This window comes from Cetorhinus maximus, chromosome 9, assembly GCF_964194155.1.
Source record: "Cetorhinus maximus chromosome 9, sCetMax3.hap1.1, whole genome shotgun sequence".
In the NCBI taxonomy this organism is placed as follows: domain Eukaryota; kingdom Metazoa; phylum Chordata; class Chondrichthyes; order Lamniformes; family Cetorhinidae; genus Cetorhinus; species Cetorhinus maximus.
Window position 1 is genome coordinate 73,433,683 of NC_135887.1, and position 22,530 is coordinate 73,456,212.

Here is a 22,530-nt window from a genome sequence, read left to right on the forward strand (position 1 = left end):
CACCATCACCCACCATTGTGCTTCATATCTCACCACACCACTCCTTATACTCCACTTTTCAGCTGCTGACCACCATACCTCCCAACCCTCAACTGCCCCACTCCATCATGCCCCTATTATGCCAGAATGCAGATCAGAATGGGGCCACACTAACCGTTACACCTGTCAACTCTACGTTGCTTGCAAGCAATAGAGTCACCTAGCAGGATTAAAAATGTAGGGCTGCACTGAGGCTCTGCATGTCTGAAAGGGTTAGGTGGATCCAAGGGAGAGCTGAACGTTGTAATGGAACACCCATAGCCTGCTCTCAGGATGCTCTGATATTCAACCATTTATTATTGTGGCTTTAACAAAAGGCAAATGGAAGTTTTAAGCACAGATGGACTCAGCATGCTCTCATTGTTTTTAGAATGTGGTCTGAGAGCATTGTTCGAACGCAAAAACAAAGAAGATCAAGGAGAAAGGTCAATGTTGGAATCCATCCGTGAGCGGATTGTACATGGCAAGGAAGTTGAAATAGGGAGTGCCCCATGGTAATGTGCAAAGTCTTTCCTGCCTATGTATTTATGTTTAAAATGGTAGATCATTGAATAGCTTATACAAGAGGGAACGTTTGCAAAAGGCATTGGCGGACTAGCTTCGTTGACACTCAAATGCATTGATTACCCTGCAGTTCAGCTCCACAGTTGGTAGTGTCCCTCCTGGTATAAGGCCAAAAAGTGAGTTGTTTCGTGAAAGTACAGGATTCAACAAGATTACCAGCTGAAAGTTTTTATTCTTCTGAAAACATTGGCTATACTGGAGTACTTCCAGGATATTACCAAGTGGCCATGCCCCATGTGTAAGTCCAGCCAGAGAGTCCTAACATCCAAGCCCACTGCTGTCCACATGTCATGGCCCCATGTGTGTACTGTCCTGTAGGTCGCCCCTGGATAGTAGTCGGAAGTGGAAACCCGGGCTGTTATTTCTCCACCTGAGCTCAAAATGCTCAGACGAAACATAGTGATCAGATAACTCGGCAATCAAACATGGGACCTTGATGTATCCTCACTCTCAGCACTATGAAATGTGTGGGGACGCCCTGAGGATGTGAAAGACACTATATAAATGCAAGTTCTTTCTTCTTGTTCCAAAGTCTTCTCATTGCTCATGAGATCTAATTTTACAACTCAATTGGCCCGATAAGTAAATGCACTGCTGTTAACCACCTTAGCCTGGGTTTTAAGACTACAGCCTCTTGTTCTGGATTCACATACTTTTCTCCCAAATGAACAATTTGAGGTAGTAATCTCCCAGCAGGATTTCACCCTTTTAAAAAAAAATTTCCCTCTTTCCCTTAACAGGCAAGTGATGCTGTACCGTAAAAGACCACAGATGTTGCTGTGTGGCGGCAGTCTAGTGAGTGACGAGTGGGTTCTTACCGCAGCGCATTGTGTCTTGTATCCACCGTGGGACAAGAATTTCTCGGAAAAAGATATCATTGTCCGGCTTGGGAAGCATAATCGAACTGGGTAGGTCAAAAAGATACCAGTTCAAACTTGTTCTCATAAAAGATACCCTGGTGCCATTTTGAAAAGGAGCAAGAGTGTAATTTCCTGATCAATCTTTATCCCTCAACCAGCACCACAAAAACAAATTTTCTGATCGTTATCACACTGCTCTTTGTGGGACCTTGCTGTGTGCAAATTGGGCTGACGTGTTTTCTATGTCACACCAGTGTCTACTCTTCAAAAGTACTTCATTGGCTGTAAAGTACTTTGAGATGTCCTGAGATTATGAATGGATCTATAAAAAGCAAATCTTTCTTCTTGCTCTGATCATAGGCTATAAGGGAAAATGGAAGAGGCCAAGCGAAAAGAATCAAAACCACTTCTTTAAATCCCATCCCTTAATCCGCAGTTGATCAGAAACCAAAGTGTGTGTCAATTAAATGGGACTCAGATTCAGGTTTCTTAGCCACTCCTGGCCTGTAGTTTTGGATTAGTGAAAACCAGCATCTTCTTGCTTTGCCCTGCTTCCACAAATTTAACCAGTTACAGGAATTGTACTGGTTCATTCTGAGCCAATCCCAATAGTAACATAAGATTTGAACAGTTTGGGTGTCATGAGATCATATGGTAGAAATTGTACTGTGTCAGCCTGTACCGAGGACAGGAAGCAATCTTTTAGATGATCTCGGCCTAAGGCCTGATTGAAGTTGGGTCCCAGGCCTCATTTTAATTTCGACCAATTACTCAGTGGCGAAATAGCCATCAATTTTAGGCCACTAGCTGGGACACATTGGCAGAAGGAGGTAATAGCAGGGAAGTGGCGGTGATTGGGGCGATTGTAAGGAGGGAGATAATCAGGAGATAGAAGGTTAATGGGAACAGTGAGGCAGGAAGGGAAGACAAGTGGAAGGGGTAGGAAGTGGGAGGAGGCAACTTTCTCTCTAATTTTTCTTTGTTGGAGGCATTTTTTTCATATTCATTCATGGGATATGGGCATCACTGGCTGGGGCAGCAATTATTGTCCACCCCTAGTTGCCCTTGAGAAGGTGGTGGTGAGCTGCCTTCTTGAACCGCTGCAGTCCACATGGTGTAGGTACACCCACAGTGCTGTTAGGAAAGGAGTTCCAGGATTTTGACCCAGTGGCAGTGAAGGAACAACAATATATTTCCAAGTCAGGATGTTGAGTGACTTGGAGGGGAACTTCCAGGTGGTGGTGTTCCCATCTATCCGCTGTCCTTTCCTTCTAGGTGGTAGTGGTCGTGGGTTTGGAAGGTGCTGTCTAAGGAGCCTTGGTGGATTCCTGCAGTGCATCTTCTAGACGGTACACACTGCTGCTACTGTGTGTCAGTGGTGGAGGGAGTGACTGTTTGTGGATGTGGTGCCAAGCGGGTTGCTTTGTCCTGGATGGTGTCAAGCTTCTTCAGTGTTGTGGGAGCTGCACTCATCCAGGCAAGTGGGGAGTATTCCATTACACTTCTGACTTGTGCCTTGTAGATGGTGGACAGGCTTTGGGGAGTCAGGAGGTGAGTTACTTGTCACAGAATTCCCAGCTTCTGACCTGCTTTTGTAGCCACAGTATTGATATGGCTAGTCCAATTCAGTTTCTGGTCAATGGTAACCCCCAGGATGTTGATAGTGGGGGATTCAGTGATGGTAATGTCATTGAAAGTCAAGGGGCAATGGCTAGATCCTATCTTGTTGTAGATGGCCATTGCCTGGCACTTGTGTGGCGCGAATGTTATTTGCCAGTATAATTCGATGTTTGTTGCACTAATGGTTCCTTTAAGGTTGCTGATTAGGCTATATGTAAACCCAGTTGCCTGACTGTAGCTGGCTAGTGTTGTCTTTGTTTGGAGCAGCCCAATTTTGGGAAGGGGTCCTTAACAGGCTTTAGGCCCCATATTAACATATTGTTAATGTGCCTGACGACTTTCAGATGTAAACCTGGGACACAAATACAGAGTCTACAAACTCAACTGTGGGACCTGTCCAGATTGAGTGCAGCCCACCTCACTGCTAAATTAATATAATTTTACATCCGTTTTACCCACAGAAAATGGCTGCTACTCATACCACTCTGTACAGCCAGTGGTTCATGAAAGTGCACTGGCCAAACAGCCCTGGTCTGTTTGAGCATTCACTGTAGCCTGGGATTAACCACTCACATGGAAACCAAAACTCTGCTGAGACCAGCGTAGCGGGATACTTTAAAACATTTGGATCTCGCAGACTCAGCTCTGTAAACCGTACTTCACAGTGGGAGTACAGAGTTTAGAGCACAAAGAGGAGAAATGTGTGGAAAGGTGAACCGTGTATATTATAAAGGGGAATTTTTTTTTCAATTGCTCCTTACTTCCTAATCTCCTTTCCTTTCTGCCAACATTTCCTTCTTTCTTATGTGGTTTCCTTTTATCCTTGCTTATTTTCTCTTTCCTGTCACTTCTTCCCTCCTTGTTATTCACCCTTTCCTTTCTTGTGCCAATAACAGTTGATGTTGATTCTTTTATCCTTCAGGTATGAAAGCAGAAGAGAAAAAGTCTTTGCACTCGACAGAATTATTGTTCATCCCAAATACGACTGGAAAACAAACCTTAACCGTGATATTGCATTATTGCATTTAAAGAAATCCACTGTATTCACTGACTATATATCACCCATCTGTCTACCCAACGTGGAAGTCACCAGTAGGTTAGTATTAAATTCTATTTAGTCTTTCCACCTTTTTATGCGCACAGATGGTTACAAGAGCTTTCATTATCTAAACACAGCTTGACAGTGAGAGGCATAAATGTCAGGACACATTATCAGTGGTTTGAGTGATGATGGGGAGGAGCATGTAAGATCATTAGAAATAGGAGCAGGAGTAGGCCATTGGGCTCAATGGACCTGCTCCACCATTCAGTAAGGTCATGGCTAATCTGATTGCGGCCTTAAGTCCACTCTCCTGTCTGCTCGCCATAACTCTCAATTCCCTGTAGATTAAAAATCCGTCTAACTCAGCCTTGAATATATTCAGTGATCCTGCCTAGATGCTTTCTGTGGAAGAAAATTCCACCAACTAGTGACCCTCCGGGAGAATAAGTTCCTCCTCATCTCTATCTTAAATGCGAGACCCCTTATTTTTAAACTGTGTTCCCTAGTTCTAGATTCCCCAACAAAGAGAAACATCCTCTCAACACCTACCCTGTCAAGCCCCTTCAGAATCTTATATGTTTCAGTAAAATCACTCTAATTCCGCTAGGCTCCAATGAGTATAGGCCCAACCTGCTCCACCTTGAAGACAACCTTTTCATTCTAGGAGTCAGTTTAGTAAGCCTTCTCTGAAATGCTTCCAATGCAAGTATACTCCTCCAAAAAATAAGAAACCAAAACTGTACGCATTACTCCATGTGCGGTCTCACCAATGTATAATTTCTAAAAGCAACACTGGTGCACTATTGCGCGTGGTGAATTTTACAGCATGGGGATCAGCGCAGATTAAAAGAACAGGAATAGAATCGGGAAGCATTGGAAATACTCAGCAGATCAGGTTGCATCTGCAACAAGAGAAACAGAGTTAATTTCATTGATGACCTTTAGAACAGGGCTTGATTGCCTGAATCCAGTCAGACAGTTGACCATGTGGGATTTCTAACCACGTCACTATCTGCTGCTTTACCTGGTGACAGGGCAGTTAATGGTGCAATCACGAAGCTCAGTGTAAAGACCTGGGTAGTATATTGGGTTAATGCACTTGTGAGGTACCCGAGTTGTGTATAGATATATAGGCCTGATCCCACTTGATAAAAGTTTTCAGTTTCCTTTTACTAATGGATAGCTTGTAGATTTGAAATAACAAAATGGTGTCCTTTCCCACAGTGTTCCAGGGTTTACTGTCTCAGGGTACAATTTTACTGACTGAGTTGTTTGGTTTTTGCTGAAAGTGTAGGGTGTGTGTTCATCCTGTTCACTTACATTTGTTGCCAAATTGTGAAACAAGATAGCCAAGGCAAGTCTTGAGATAGGGATGAGAAAATGGAGTTCAGGATGATTACTTACACCCCAAATGTAAACAAGTGACTTTGAAGGAAATGTCTCTTTGGCATGGGTGGGCAGGGGGGAGGGCCTTGTTCACAATAACACTTGTTGTGCCACAGCAAGCAGCAATAAAAGAGATGGCCCCTGAATATCTTAAACTTCCCTTAACAATTTGTAACAACAAGTTGTTTGTAGTTTATGGAGGGAGCTTGGATCAAAAAGATCGACTAAGATTATCTGTCTACCCAGGGAACCACTGTAATTGTTTATCACCATTGTTTATCTCTCTGTATGTCCACTGCATTGTCGAGCACCATAAACAGACTTCTTGTCGCAAGCCATATTTGATGTTGAATTCAGCTGTTCACAAACATCTGGAACCTAGGTTTGAACGCAGCAACCCTGAGGTATTAGGTGTAAATCTCCTCCGTTTAACAGGCTATAATGGCTCTGACTAAAGTGGACTTTGGCAGTGTCAACTCGCTTCCCAATGGGCATCTGCTCGCAGTGCAAAACTACCTTACCAATGCCAATCTCAATCACTGAAGCCACATGTCAGAATGGGAAAATCTCACCTAGATCCAGTAGAAGAGGCTCTACCAGTTTTAGTCATGAGGTGATGATCTCTACTCATTATATCTAATTTAGGAGCACATGAGTCTGGATACCTGAAATGGGAAAATATTCATTTCTCAGCGTCAGTATCGTTCAGTTTGATGAGCACAAAAAAATTCTCTGGGGAACTTGCCATTCTTCTTTATCTATCTTGTCTTAATCTCAGCCAGAGAATCAACTGCCACATTAATAGCCCTTGTGCCCCCCTGTAGCCCCCTCACAACCCAACAAGTATCTATTTTTGGTCTATTTTAATTTCTCATCTAAATGCTCCCCCTCAACGATATCATCCACAGTGTCGGTTTCCATATACGCACCCAGCTCCACCTCACCACCTCACCACCTTCTCTACCTCACCACCTCACCACCTCACCACCTTCTCTACCTCACCACCTCACCACCTCACCACCTCACCACCTCCTCCACCTCCTCACCACCTCCTCTACCTCACCACCTCTTCTACCTCACCACCTCCTCTACCTCACCACCTCCTCCACCTCCTCACCACCTCACCACCTCCTCCACCTCCTCACTACCTCACCACCTCCTCCACCTCCTCACCACCTCATCACTTCCTCCACCACCTCACCACCTCCTCACCACCTCACCACCTCCTCTACCTCACCACCTCCTCTACCTCACCACCTCCTCCACCTCACCACCTCACCACCTCCTCCACCTCCTCACCACCTCCTCTACCTCACCACTTCCTCCACCTCCTCACCACCTCACCACCTCCTCCACCTCCTCACCACCTCCTCCACCTCCTCACCACCTCCTCTACCTCACCACCTCCTCCACCTCCTCACCACCTCACCACCTCCTCCACCTCCTCACCACCTCACCACCTCCTCTACCTCACCACCTCCTCCACTTCCTCACCACCTCACCACCTCCTCACCACCTCACCACCTCCTCCACCTCCTCACCACCTCCTCTACCTCACCACCTCCTCTACCTCACCACCTCCTCCACCTCCTCTACCTCACCACCTCCTCCACCTCCTCACCACCTCCTCTACCTCACCACCACCTCACCACCTCCTCCACCTCCTCACCACCTCACCACCTCCTCTACCTCACCACCTCCTCTACCTCACCACCTCCTCCACCTCCTCACCACCTCACCACCTCCTCACCACCTCACCACCTCCTCTACCTCACCACCTCCTCTACCTCACCACCTCCTCACCACCTCACCACCTCCTCACCACCTCACCACCTCCTCTACCTCACCACCTCCTTCACCTCCTCATCACCTCACCACCTCCTCTACCTCACCACCTCCTCTACCTCACCACCTCCTCTACCTCCTCTACGTCATTGCCTCCTCCACCTCAACCACCACCTCCACCTCACCTCCTCCTCTACCTCACCACCTCCTCTACCTCACCACCTCCTCTACCTCACCACCTCCTCTACCTCACCACCTCCTCCACCTCACCACCTCACCACCTCCTCCACCTCACCACCTCACCACCTCCTCTACCTCACCACCTCCTCCACCTCCTCACCACCTCACCACCTCCTCACCACCTCACCACCTCCTCTACCTCACCACCTCCTCCACCTCCTCACCACCTCACCACCTCCTCCACCTCCTCACCACCTCCTCCACCTCCTCACCACCTCACCACCTCCTCTACCTCACCACCTCCTCCACCTCACCACCTCACCACCTCCCCACCACCTCACCACCTCCACTACCTCACCACCTCCTCCACCTCACCACCTCACCACCTCCTCCACCTCACCACCTCACCACCTCCTCCACCTCACCACCTCACCACCTCCTCCACCTCACCACCTCACTACCTCCTCTACCTCACCACCTCCTCTACCTCACCACCTCCTCCACCTCACTACCTCCTCCACCTCCTCACCACCTCACCACCTCCTCTACCTCACCACCTCCTCCACCTCACCACCTCCTCCACCTCCTCATCACCTCACCACCTCCTCCACCTCCTCACCACCTCACCACCTCCTCTACCTCACCACCTCCTCCACCTCCTCATCACCTCCTCTACCTCACCACCTTCTCCACCTTCTCACCACCTCATCCACCTCCTCATCACCTCCTCCACCTCCTCACCTCCTCCTCCACCTCACCTCCTCCTCTACCTTACCTCCTCCACCTCCTCTACCTCACCTCTTCCTCTACCTCACTTCCTCCACCTCCGCTACCTCACCACCTCATCCACTTCACCACCTCTCCACCTCACCACCTCCTCACCACCTCCTCCACCTCCTCACCACCTCCTCCACCTCACCTCCTCCTCTAGCTCACCTCCTCCACCTCCCCTACCTCACTTCCTCTACCTCACCTCCTCCACCTCCTCTACCTCACCACCTCCTCCACTTCACCATCTCTCCACCTCACTACCTCCTCCACCTCCTCACCACCTCCTCACCACTTCCTCTACCTCACCACCTCCTCCACGTTCACACCATCTCCTCCACCTCACCACCTCCTCTACCTCACAACCTCCACCACCTCCTCTACCTCACCACCTCCTCCTCCTCCTCACTACCTCCTGCACCTCCTCACCACCTCCTCCACCTCCTCACCACCTCCTCCACCTCCTCACCACCTCCTCCACATCACCACATCCTCTACCTCACCACATCCTCCACCTGCTCACCACCTCCTCCACATCCACACCACCTCCTCCACCTCACCACCTCCTCTATCCCACCACCTCCTCCACTTTTTCCTCCACCTCACGTCCTCTACCTCACCACCTCCTCCTCACCTCATCCTCAGCCTCACCTCCTCCTCTACCTCACCTGCTCCTCTACCTCAACCACCTCCTCCTCGCCTCCTCATCTACCTCACGTCCTCCACCTCCTCTACGTCATTGCCTCCTCCACCTCAACCACCACCTCCACCTCACCTCCTCACCACCTCACCACCTCCTCTACCTCACCACCTCCTCCACCTCACCACCTCACCACCTCCCCACCACCTCACCACCTCCACTACCTCACCACCTCCTCCACCTCACCACCTCACCACCTCCTCCACCTCACCACCTCACCACCTCCTCCACCTCACCACCTCACCACCTCCTCCACCTCACCACCTCACTACCTCCTCTACCTCACCACCTCCTCTACCTCACCACCTCCTCCACCTCACTACCTCCTCCACCTCCTCACCACCTCACCACCTCCTCTACCTCACCACCTCCTCCACCTCACCACCTCCTCCACCTCCTCATCACCTCACCACCTCCTCCACCTCCTCACCACCTCACCACCTCCTCTACCTCACCACCTCCTCCACCTCCTCATCACCTCCTCTACCTCACCACCTTCTCCACCTTCTCACCACCTCATCCACCTCCTCATCACCTCCTCCACCTCCTCACCTCCTCCTCCACCTCACCTCCTCCTCTACCTTACCTCCTCCACCTCCTCTACCTCACCTCTTCCTCTACCTCACTTCCTCCACCTCCGCTACCTCACCACCTCATCCACTTCACCACCTCTCCACCTCACCACCTCCTCACCACCTCCTCCACCTCCTCACCACCTCCTCCACCTCACCTCCTCCTCTAGCTCACCTCCTCCACCTCCCCTACCTCACTTCCTCTACCTCACCTCCTCCACCTCCTCTACCTCACCACCTCCTCCACTTCACCATCTCTCCACCTCACTACCTCCTCCACCTCCTCACCACCTCCTCACCACTTCCTCTACCTCACCACCTCCTCCACGTTCACACCATCTCCTCCACCTCACCACCTCCTCTACCTCACAACCTCCACCACCTCCTCTACCTCACCACCTCCTCCTCCTCCTCACTACCTCCTGCACCTCCTCACCACCTCCTCCACCTCCTCACCACCTCCTCCACCTCCTCACCACCTCCTCCACATCACCACATCCTCTACCTCACCACATCCTCCACCTGCTCACCACCTCCTCCACATCCACACCACCTCCTCCACCTCACCACCTCCTCTATCCCACCACCTCCTCCACTTTTTCCTCCACCTCACGTCCTCTACCTCACCACCTCCTCCTCACCTCATCCTCAGCCTCACCTCCTCCTCTACCTCACCTGCTCCTCTACCTCAACCACCTCCTCCTCGCCTCCTCATCTACCTCACGTCCTCCACCTCCTCTACGTCATTGCCTCCTCCACCTCAACCACCACCTCCACCTCACCTCCTCCTCTACCTCACCAGCTCCTCCTCACCACCTCCTCCACCTCACCACCTCCTCCTCACCTCCTCCTCTGCTTCACCTCTTCCTCTACCTCACCACCTCTACCTCACCTCCTCCACTACGTCACCTCCTCCACCACCTCTACCTCACCTCCTCCTCTACCTCAACCACCTCCTCCTCCACCTACTCTACCTCACCACCTTCACTTCAACTCCTCCTCTACCTCACCACCTCCTCCTCACCTCCTCCTCTGCCTCACCTCCTCCTCTACCTCACCTGCTTCACCTCCTCTACCTCACCTTCTCCTCTACCTCATCACCTCCTCTGCCTCTAACTTAACAGTCTACTTCTGGACATCATGTACCGAATGAGAAGAAATTTCCTCCAATTAGATAATGGAAAATAACTTAAGCCATTCTCTTCAAACCCCACAACAAACTTGTTCCTAGCCAGTGACTTGGTCCCTCTCTCGGAAACTGTCTGCGGCTAAACATTGCTAAAACCGTCTATTTCCACCTCTACAACATCATCCGCTTCCATCCCTCAACTCACCTGCCGTGGAATCCCACATCAATGACTTTGTTACTTCTAAACTTGACTATTCCACTATTCCAGTAGACTCCTGGCCAGCCTCCCACGTCCTGTTGCCCCTCAACCTGAGGTCATCCAAAACTGCTGTTTGTGTTCGGACTTGCAATGAGTCCTCATCATCCACAACCCCAAACTCCCTCACACCTAGTGCCTGCTGACCTACACCACCTCAATTTTAAAACTCTCATCCTTGTTTACAAATCCCTCCATGGCCTCCTTATCTCTGTAATTTCCTCCAGCCTCACAACCCTTTGGAATATCTGCACTCCTCTAACTCTGGCCTCTTGAGCATTCATCATTCCCTCAGGCTAAGCTCTGGAATTTCCTCCCTCCATCTCTCCGCCTCACTTTGTTCCTTTAAGATACTCCTTAGAACCTACCTCTTTGACCAAGCTTTTGACCTAATGTTTCTTTATGTGGCTTGGTATTAAATTTTACTTTATAACTCTCATGTGAAGCAGTTTGGGAGTGCATTATTATATTAAAGATGCAATATAAATACAAGCAGCTTTGTAGGAGTTGCTCATTTTACTTATTGGTGATGTGCTTAAGTGGCAAGCATTGAGAGTGCAGCTTGTGACAAGTGAGAAATACAGAATTAAATGGTGGCACTGAAGTTTAGCAATCCCAGGGGTGAGACATAGAACTGAAGGGGAGTTTGTATTGTGTTTGTATTGTATTGTATTTGTATTGTATTTATGCCACAATCCCATGATACTCTTCAATTGGTATTGTTATATGAAGTATCTATCTGATGCAGCAGGCCAGCAATGCAGTACAACATGTGATGATGCAACGTACTTAATGCAAAAGGTGCACTGACTCATATCCATGATTCAGCATGCATTTAACTCCCTAACTCAAAGACCATCCAGAGATAACTAAACAAGTGGATCTGTGGTGCTTCTACGCAGCAAAGAAAGGATGACAACCTCTTCCTCATAGCCTGAATTATACTATTTTAAATTATCTGTCGGAGGATAAATGCCATTCATTTTGCCAGGTGTCAACAGTGACAGTGAGTGAACCTCCCATTTCTATCAGCTGCTGCTTTTTCTTCCTTCCCTGCTATTTCCCCCCCATTAATTTGCTCCCTCCCCTCCTTTCTGGAAAGTGTTTGTAGTATAATGGTCTGGTATATACAGGGTTAATGTGGGACTGAGTACAGTACTGTTCCACATAGTGATGTAAGAAGGCACATGACCCAGACCTGGTGTCAGTCTGGTGTTGGCCAGAGACATGTTAAGATCTAGACATGGAGATAGCTCTTTGCCTGTACCCTTTACTCGATACATGTATACAGTTACAAGTAGGTAATAAAGACTTGCTGTTAACATACAGAAGACTTTCTTAACAGACATGTTCTGTAACCAACACCATTACAACATGGTGGTAGCTGGGGATCAAAAAAACCCTCAACCTCACAAGAATGTTGAACAACTAAAGGAGAGAAAATCTTTAATGGATTCTGAATTGAAAAAAGCTCCCAACTGAAGCTACAGACACTGAGAAAATTTGCCAGGAAAAACTCCAGACAGAAGAACCTGAAGGTAAAGGCAGAAATTTTAACTGCAGCAGAAGACTCCATAGGATCTCCCTTGGAAGTCCAGCATCAGCATACAGAACCCATAACCTGCAAGCAAACTTTTGGCTGCAGCCAGTCCTGAGAAGCTGCTGTTACTAATTCAGTCAGAAGCACTGTTTGAGTGAAACCCCGTTGCTAATCCCGATCCCTGACTCTGAGCTTCAATGCGGGGCCTCCAAGTTGAAAAGAAAAAATTATTAATAATTAACTGACTTAACTCTGGGGAACCTTGCGATCAACCAAATCCTTAAATAGCCTCTGGTTAATTTAAACACCTCACTTCTCACAATGCTCCTTTGCTGAATAAATCTAGTCAACAGACAGCTGACCCATGCAGCCATGGTTAAAAATTATTTTTCCAAAAGCTCATCACCTCCACTTTGCAGAGACCAGCAATGCCATCTTGAAATCCAGGGAGCTACAACAAGCTCTGATGAGAAAAAAAGTTATAAAAAAACAGCAGGCAGAGCTCAAAACTCACCTCCCAGGATCTTTTGTTTGTTTTAAAAATTCATTAGAAAGCTCAAACGACATGTTTCCATTGCAGGGAGAACAGGATAAGTTTTTTTTAAGAAAGCAGCCCATGACCGCAGTGAGAGCTTGTCGAAGCTGACAAGCGCGGGAAGAACAGGAAGAAAAAATAGCAACTGGGGAGCCATTTTGAAGAAAAAAAAGGTTACTGCACAGCCATTCCTAAAAGGCCAACAACATTTAACACTGCAACCACAGAAAAAATATTAAATGGCCATGGATCAAAAATGCAACTTACCAGATTAGTTTAGACTCATCCCAGGGCCAAAGCAAATGAAAAATTGGGTGTCCTGGAGAATGGAAGTTTTAAACTACTGGAGAACATCAGGGCCAGAATTTTACCTCTGGCATGCGGGCGCCGCCTGACATGCCCAAGCGTAATATGACGCGCGACGATGTCAGGCGCGCGTCCTGACGTCATTGTGCACTCGCATGATATCTCATTCAGCGGGCTCGCAGCCGATAATTGAAAGCCCTATTAAGGCCTTAACGAACTAATTAACTTGAACTTTACGTTGCCCGTCCAACCTAATGGCCTTTCCATTTTTTAGGAAACCTCATCCACGAGCGGGATAAGGTTTCCTAAAGCTAATATAAATTAAATAAAAACTTTATTTTGAATTTAAAAGCATGTCTCATCTTTAATTAAATTTTCATTGTATATATTAATTTTTTTAAAAGAGCTTCAATCTCCCTGAGGCAGCTCTGTGCTCTCCCTCCTCCCCCCACCCACACAGGTAACGCTCGCGATCCATGCTCACGTGAAATCGTGGTGCGGAGCCAATCACGGGCAGCGATTGGCTTCCCGACGGCCCCTGCCCACTCCCACCGAGCCCGCCCGACGAGGGAAAAGTTCTGGCCCAGGTCTCAGTAAGAAATCAGAAGAAGTCAAGATTAATACCTTTTTATCCTTGCTTGGTGGACTTGCTGATGATGTAATCCTAATGCCGTGCATTGATGAGTCCCCGACTAGCTTTGATGAAATATTAGCACCCTTGGACAAATGTTTTAATTTTCAAGCTGAGGAGGGTTCAGGGCTTGAAAAGAGGCAGAAAATACCCCCAGGAATGTGTAGAAAAGTCAAAAGATACTACCTGAACAAACCACATGAAGGTGCCAGAGAGGCACATAACTTCCTGGAAGCCCTAGTAATATATATCTATGGGAATACCGAGACAGATGTCCCAAATGATTTCCTTTTTGCAGACGAGGACACATTTTCAGAACTGTACCAGCAGCTGTAGTGAATGATGAGGAAAAAGCCCAGCGGCAGGCAGTTCAAAAAAAAAATCAGAGAATGTTCATCTCCAAGCTGAGTTGGAAGAACTCAGCCTGAAGTACAGCCAGGCACAACAGCAAACAAGTATGGCACCTGCAGAGGTCGTTGCCTTGAAAGACTCTTTGACAAACCAATGCGTATCCCTGGAAAAACAGGAGGAGTTAAAGTTGTTGAATGCTACTTCACAAAAAGCTGCGTTGAAGCTATCAGCAATGACAAAGCCGTATACTGATAAGCAGATTCAGAAGGCAAGTTGAGCAAGAAAATAAGCTATTGAAAGAGCAGTTAATTGTCCTTCAGGGTCAGATTCAAAAACAGTCCATTGCTTTTCAACAACATGACAGAATAAATAATACCTTGAGCAGCAGAATGGCAGAACAGCAGAACAATCTCAATGAGACTCATTTAAATTACAAGAAAATTCAAGTCGAAGTACTTGAGCTTCACAACAAAAAGGAAAGCCTGTTGAAGGACCTTCATACGCTACAAGAATCCTTCAGGTCTGAGTTTGTCACTCGGGAACATTACAAAGTGAGACAAAATGAATATAATGCGACTCTGAAAGAACTGACCAATCAGTTTTCAGAGAAGCCCAGGGAGAAAGCTGAGAGGTACGAGAATGAGACTGCAGTGCTGAAGGAAACAGTTGCACGTTTGGAAGTAATCTTGGAAAAGTACTACATTCCCAAAGAGATGTACGGAGCGATGAAAATCAAGAACACAGAATGACAAGCTAAGGTGGAAGTTCTCACTAAAGAGCATGAGGCCTTTCAAAAACAATTGGCAGAAGTGCAATTATAGAATGTGAGCTTGAAAGACAGCAAAGAGGAATTATACTCTGTCAAGGAAAAGCTGATCAGTGGAGAGAATACAACATGGGGCAGAAGCCAACCCTCAGTCCAGCCTATCAGTTCACAAAGACACAGGGACAACCCAAGTCAGGGAAAGCAATTCCTGAAATGCCCAGCTGAGCGACCTTGCCAGCTCCACGGTGCCAAGCACCCCCACAGGAGACACCTGCGCAAGTACAGCCCAATTCTTCCACTGCAACAGACAGGGGCACCTTGGTAAACTGTGCAAGTCAAAACTGCAGCACTGCACAGATAGACTGAAGGTCATCCACAAGGTCAAGACCAACAAGCCAGAAGACACTCGTCATGCTTCTTGGGTGAGGTCAATGATTGTTGTTCTTCATTTAGGAATGCAGACACTCCTGGTAAATGGACATCTAACATATTTTAAATTAGATTTAGATGCCAGCGTTACAGTCGTGTCAGACAAGGAACCATGGCTCAAAGGTCTCTGGCTTTGAACAAAGTTAGCAGGGGGTGGCCAACTCCTGGTCATCGGCATGATCCTGGAGCCACTGAGCCTTGGCAGCAAACAGGTCTTTGAGCTGATGTGTGTCATTCATAACCAGCCTCTCTCCTGAGGAGGAATGCTTGCGTAGCCTTGGATCTCCTCCAGGCAGCAGCCAACTGCAACTGCACAATCCTGAGTACTCGAACACTAAAGAGTATTCAGACTTAGATTTCCCCTTCGACCTCTCTTCTCTCTTCGCAGAGCAGGTTTGCCCATTATCATTCCAGGCCCCGGAAATTCCCTAATGGTCAGACCAACCTACCAGCCACGTGATTACCATGACACCTCCTGTGGAAGCATTGCCAGAGAATGATCAGCAGTCTGAGAAGCCTCTACCTCCAATTATGATGATGGTACAGCTGGTCGACACATCAACCACTGTGCACACACTGCAACTTCCAGCCAGTATGCCACAACCACAGGGGATACTGGAACCTGGTACCAGTCTCTCCTCATCGACAACAAAACACAGAGGTGAGCGTACCATTAAACCTTCTTCTCACCACAGGAACACTCTTCCACAGCCTCAAAGGGAAAGAAGAACAAGTAGCACCAAAGAGACAAATACTCTGTTCGCCCACCCTGCAAGAAATGATCGAGACTAACAACAACCCTGGATCAAAGCAAGAGATAAACTGACCAGGCTTGGGTTAACATTACTTTTTCTTTTACTCATTTACGGGATATGGGTGTTGCTGGCTGGGCCAGCATTTATTGCCCATCTCTAGTTGCACCTGAGAAGGTGGTGGTGAGCTGCCTTCTTGAACCGCTGCAGTCCCTGTGGTGTAGGTACAGCCACAGTGCTGTTAGGAAGGGAGTTCCAGGATTTTGACCCAGCGACAGTGAAGGAACAGTGATATATTTCCAAGTCAGGATGGTGAATGATTTGGAGGGGAATTTCCAGGTGGTGGTGTTCCCATGTGTCTGCTGCCCTTATCCTTCTAGATGATAGCAGTCGTAGGTTTGGAAGGTGCTGTCTGAAGAGTCTTGGTGAGTTTCTGCCGTGCATCTTGCAGATAGTGCACACTGCTGCTACTGGTGGAAGGAGTGAATGTTTGTAGAAGGGGTCTCAATCAAGCGGGCTGCTTTGTCCTGGATGGTGTCAAGTACCTTGAGTGTTGTTGGAGCTGTACCCATCCAGGCAAGTGGGGAGTGTTCTATCCCACTCCTGACTTGTGCTTTGTAGATGGTGGACAGGCTTTGGGGAGTCAGTTACTCACCACAGGATTCCTAGCCTCTGACCTGCTCTTATAGCCACATTGCTCTTAATCAATGGAAAAAAAGAATGAAACCATACCCAAATGCCAGTCCAGCCTCCAAGCCAACAACAAGAACCAAAACCAACAGAGCCAGCCACTCTCCCAACAGAATGGCAAACAAGATGTGCAAGGGTTATAAGGCCTCCAGACCACCTGGGCCTCTAACTTGAAAGGGGGAGATGGGATAGTGAAAATTTTGTTAATGTTAATACTTAATAGCAATAATGTTGGAATAGCATTAAGGTTGTACAATTAGGTAAATGTGTAAGACTTATAACAATATAAGACTTGAAGTAAATCAATATCTCTATATCCATGGGATAAAGACTTGGGGGAGGTGTAGTTATAAGGGTCTGGGATATACAGGTTTAATGTGGGACTGAGTACATTACCCCCCTCAGAGTGATATAAGAAGGCACATGACCCAGACCTATGGTCAGTGTAGTATTGAACAGAGACGTGTTCAGACACAGAGATAGCTCTTTGCCTGTACCCTTTACTGTATATATGTATATAGTTACAAATAATTAATAAAAACTTACTGTTAACAAACAGAAGACTATGAAAACTTCCTTAACACCAACACCATTAGGACAGTGTTGACTCCTTGCTTGGCGGTGCTCCTCACCCAGGAGTTGCTCTTCAGCTGTGACCTCAGTAGGGGGCACTCTCACCTCAGGGTCAAAAGGATTTTTTGGTTCAGGCTCCAGAGACTTGAACACAAAATCCAGGTTAACGCTCCAGTGCAGTACTGAGGGAGTGCAACACTTTTGAGCGAGACAAACTGAGGTCTGTCTGCCCTCTGAGATGAATGTTAAAGAAACTGAAGAGGAGCAGGAGAGTTCTGCCCTGTGTCCTGACCAATAATTATCCCTCAACCAGCATCACTAAAACCGGTTATTTGGTCATTTGCCTCAGCGTTATTTGTGAGAACTTACCGTGCACAAATTGTCGGCCCTGTTTCCTACATTACATTTCAAAAACAATTGGCTGTAAAGCACTTTGGGAAGTCCTAAGTTATAAAAGATGGTGTATAAATGCAAGTCTTACTTTCTTTGGTCCATGTGGCTATATCTTAGGTGTGAACCTCGATGGTAAGTGCCAGTTGACAATAGGGTTCATTTTGATGGAGCCCAATTCAAATTCTCACCCAACGTCCATACATTCACACTTTAGCGTAGGGAGTCATCAGATTAGCAGTCAGGAGCACAGACACTGCACATGCCCTATCTCAGCTCCTGCTCCCTGAAATGAGGACAATGGATGCTGCCTACAGTATCCCATTCCTGTGATCAGATGGACATTGGAAAGCAGCCTCTATGGAAGATCTGGATGAGGCTCCATTTGTTTGCACACTGGAGCTGTCAGTTCTTGTCTGATGTTTAATCACATGACTTCCTACCTCTAACTGCTCTTACCCCACTCTCCTGCCATTGGCTACATCCATCGTGTCCATCCTGGTGAAGATTTGCCTTCCACCCAGGATGAATCTTGGCTGTCTGTCAAACAGCCATTTTCCATATTGCCATTATTTTTACGACTAATAAACAAAAGCATTCAAGAAAATGATTTAAAAATTACAATTTTTATTAACATCCTGAGGTATTTCTCCTGGATTGTTGACAACAGTACCTTGGAGATTAATCTTTAATTCCTGGAGACTCCAAAAACTCCACTCTGGAGCTGAGACTGAGTGTGATGGTGCGTTACAGTTCACTTAGGGAGTCCAGGTTGCTGTGGCAACATGTACTTTTGCACGTGTTGTACCCTGGAACTATAGATAGTGATGGTGGAGGCTCAAACATTCCTTCTATCACATGGCTGACCAGGAATCTCTTCTTGCTTGCCATTGGCATGTGTTGGAAGAATTTGCCTAGGCAGGGACACTACCTGCTGAGCCACAAGATCTTGCTCAGAGGCGGAGAGCAAGGGTACAAAACGAGAGATTTACAAGTTCAAGTGATGGGAACGGATCAGGTTGTTGGACTGGGATTGTGTCACCAGCTCTGGTTGCGGGTAACGATGCCCTTAGCAAAAACAAGCAACAGGAAGGATGGGCAAGGCATTAAAATGATCTCAGTCCCTGGTTTATTTTTCAATAGCCAGAATGCACAATCTTTTGTTATTGTTTCCAGGTTATTACAAAGTCAGCACTTGGGCCGGATCACAGGCTGGGGAAACCTACAGGAAAGCTTTGTGAGCACTAAATCTGTGAGGCCTCAGGTTCTGCAGGGTGTCCAGGTTCCCATCGTCGACCATGAGACCTGTAAATCATCCACCAATATTCTCGTGACAAAAAACATGTTCTGTGCCGGTGAGTCAATGCAACTTTGGAGAAGCATCTCAGCAAGGGAATAGGTACTGGTGTTGGTTAGAATGCTGTCCTTTCACCACTGACTGGCAGGTTGAAATCCCGCTCCTTCCCCTTGACCTTTGAATGCTGTAAAAGGTTGATGACAAACTCAGCAGAGTGGCCGGTGAGCCCATACGGACTGTACAAAGCTGTCTGTAATTTGTCACGGGTATCAAAGGCAGTATCTCAAACAGCCCCCACAAGTTACCTGTATATGCTGTCAGTCAGCGTCACTACCCCACACAGGGGTAGCCTTATGACTAGCCTTATGAAAAGTTTCCAAACCCAAATTGGACCAAATTTCATTGAGGTGGTTCTGAATCCATCCTCGCTGTTAGTTTTGAGAAGGGCAGGATCAGCTCATTAACAGTGCAAAGAAGGAAGAGTGATTTGTATTTATTTGTTCTTGGAATGTGGGTGTTGCTACATTTATTACCCATTTCTAGTAGCCCTGAGACGGTGATGTTGGGTTTTCTCCTTTGAACTGATGCTGATCCTATGATGATGGTGATACCATGATGGTGTTAGGTGGGGAACTCCAGAATATTGATCCTACAACCAAGAAAGAACTAACGATGTATGTCCAGCTTAGGCGAGTGTGAGACTTGAAGGGGAGCTTGGAAATAATGGCATTCCCAGGAGTTTGTTGCTCTGATATTTCACAATGGTTGAGGTTGCAGGCAATGCTGTCAAAGTAACCATAGGGAGTTGCTGCAGAGCATCTAGTAGATTGTATATACGGCAGCCACAATGCACCAGCAGTCATGGGAGTGGATGTCATGAGAAGTGAAATAGTCCCTCCCATTCAGGAAAGGGAACTGGCAGGCACTTCCTTCATGTTTTAGTGACTGGTTTTCCAGCAGTTTTAGCAGAGAGCAGATCCACGCACTTAGCCTGGGCCTGATTCCTTTTAGGGGGAGATGGTGGCATAGTGGTAATGTCACTGGGCCAGCAATCCAAGTTAATACCCAGGTGACACAGGTTCAAATCCCACCAGGGACAGCTGGTGGAATTTAAATTCAATTAATAAAATCTAGAATTGAAAGCTAGTCTCAGTAATGGGTGTCAATGGCCTAACAAGCCATTCAGTCCTAGGGCAATTAGGTATGGGCAACAAATGCTGCCCTTCTCAGTAACACCCATATCCCAGGAAAGAATAAAGAACATCCAATCATTGCTCCCAAGCCCAGTTAATGAGTTTTGGGGGTGGGGGGTTAAACAAATGAAAATTACGTTCTCTTGGATTAAATAGAATGCAGCAGAAATGTTACGCAAATATAATTCCTTAATCTCTTCTCTCCTGCCTACAAAATAGGTTAACATTAAGTAAGGTAGTGGTTAAAAAAATCATTCCTACACTTGAAAATATTGTTAGGAACTTCATTCTTAGAGGGAATACTAACAATGGGAAGAGTGAAGATGGGGAATGGTGACAAAAGGAATGATGGGAGAGTGATGAAGGGAAAAATAAAGGGTGGGGAAAAATGGAGAGTGAGGAGGGAGGAGTCAAGATGGGAATTGATGAGGTGGAGAGTGAAGATTGGGAGTGATGGTGTGAGAAAGGAAGATGTCAATGTTGAAGGGGAAGTGCAAACATGAAGAGTGAAGATAGTAGAATGAAGAAGTCAAGACGTTAGGCGTGAAGAAGACAGGAGGGGAGATAGGGAATGATAAATGTGAGGAATGAAGCTGGGTAGTATGAAGAAAGAAGGAATGAAGCTGCTTACTTTCCAAGTGAAATGTAAATATGATGATCCCTCCTGAATTAACAAAAACTATTTTCTTTTGGAGGCACGAGGCATTGAGATCATTGTGTCCTTTCCAGTCACTTTGTTAATATTGCTTAGAGATAAGTGCGGATAGCGTAACCATTGAGCTGGATTCAATGAGAGAGTCAAGAAGAGACAGCTGAGGAAGAAGGTCACAATACATGTGAACTGTTCTAAACAGGAGAAAGGCGTAGCTATTTCATTCACTCCACCATTCAGCTCATGTTTTTATACTTTAATTTATAATTTTTGTCCATTGTAGGTCACAGTCAAGAGTCTGGCCTGCATGGAGATGCCTGTGAGGGGGACAGCGGGGGTCCTTTTGTAATGAAGGTTACTCTTTTACATTTTACTAATTTCTTCATGTTTTCCAAGCACATTGTAATTTGTTTGTGTTCAAACAATCAAAGTAACTTAAAAGGGTGAATGACTGCACTGTGAATGACCTAACTTTGTCCTGTCACTAATACCCTGCCTGGAAAGGGTCTATTCACATCGGTCATCCAAACATAAGAACATAAGAGTTAGGAGCAGGTATAGGCCACTCAGCCCCTCAAACCTGCTCCACCATTCAAAAAGATCATGGCTGATTTGATTGTAACCTCAACTCGACATTCCCACCTACCCCTGATAACTTTTCACCCTCTTACTTATCAAGATTCTATCTACCTCTGCCTTAAAAATATTTAAAGACTCTGAGTTTTGAGGAAGCGAGTTCAAAAGACTCACGATCCTCTGTGAGAAAACATTTCTCCTCATTTCTGTCTTAAATGGACAACCCCTTATTTTTAAGCAGCGACCCTTAGTTCTAGATTCTCCCACATGAGAAAACATCCTTCCCACATTCACCCTGTCAAGGCCCCTCAGGATCTTATATGTTTTAATCAAATCACCTCTTACTCTTCCAAACTCCAACAGAGAAAAGCCTAGCCTTTCCTCATAAAACAAGCCTCCCATTCCAGGTGTTAGTCTAGTAAACCTTCTCTGGACTGCTTCCAACATCCTTCCTTAAATTAAAAGGAGACCAATACTGTACACAGTACTCCAATTGTGGCCTCACCAATATCCTGTATACCTGAGGCATAACCTCTCTACTTTTGTATTCAATTCCCCTCACAATAAATGATAACATTCTATTAGTTTTACTAACTACTTGCTGTACCTACATACTAACTTTTTGCGATTCATACACTAGGACACCATTTAGATAATATGCTTCTTTTTTGTACTTCTTGCCAAAATGGACAATTTTACATTTTCCCACATTATACTCCATTTTCCAGATCTTTACCCATTCACTTAACCTATCTATATCCCTTTGTAGCCTCCTTATGTCCTCTTCACAACTTACTTTCCTATCAAATTCAGCAACCATACCTTTGGTCCCTTCAGCCAAGTCATTTATATAAATTGTAAAAAGCTGAAACCCTAGCATTGATCCCTGTGGCACACCACTCGTTGCATCTTGCCAACCAGAAAGAGACCCATTTATGCTTACTCTCT

General features: G+C 46.6%; 1 protein-coding gene across 1 annotated transcript in view; it reads left to right on the plus strand.

Moving 5' to 3' along the window:
• f2 (coagulation factor II (thrombin)) overlaps nucleotides 1-22,530 on the plus strand; it is a 58,402-nt gene that overhangs the window by 34,375 nt on the left and 1,497 nt on the right. Inside the window, exons 9-13 of the mRNA XM_078548870.1 lie at nucleotides 410-533; nucleotides 1,344-1,511; nucleotides 4,006-4,179; nucleotides 19,041-19,219; nucleotides 21,290-21,360. Of these exons, the coding sequence (XP_078404996.1) occupies nucleotides 410-533; nucleotides 1,344-1,511; nucleotides 4,006-4,179; nucleotides 19,041-19,219; nucleotides 21,290-21,360 (716 nt within the window). The remainder of the gene's footprint in view (nucleotides 1-409; nucleotides 534-1,343; nucleotides 1,512-4,005; nucleotides 4,180-19,040; nucleotides 19,220-21,289; nucleotides 21,361-22,530) is intronic.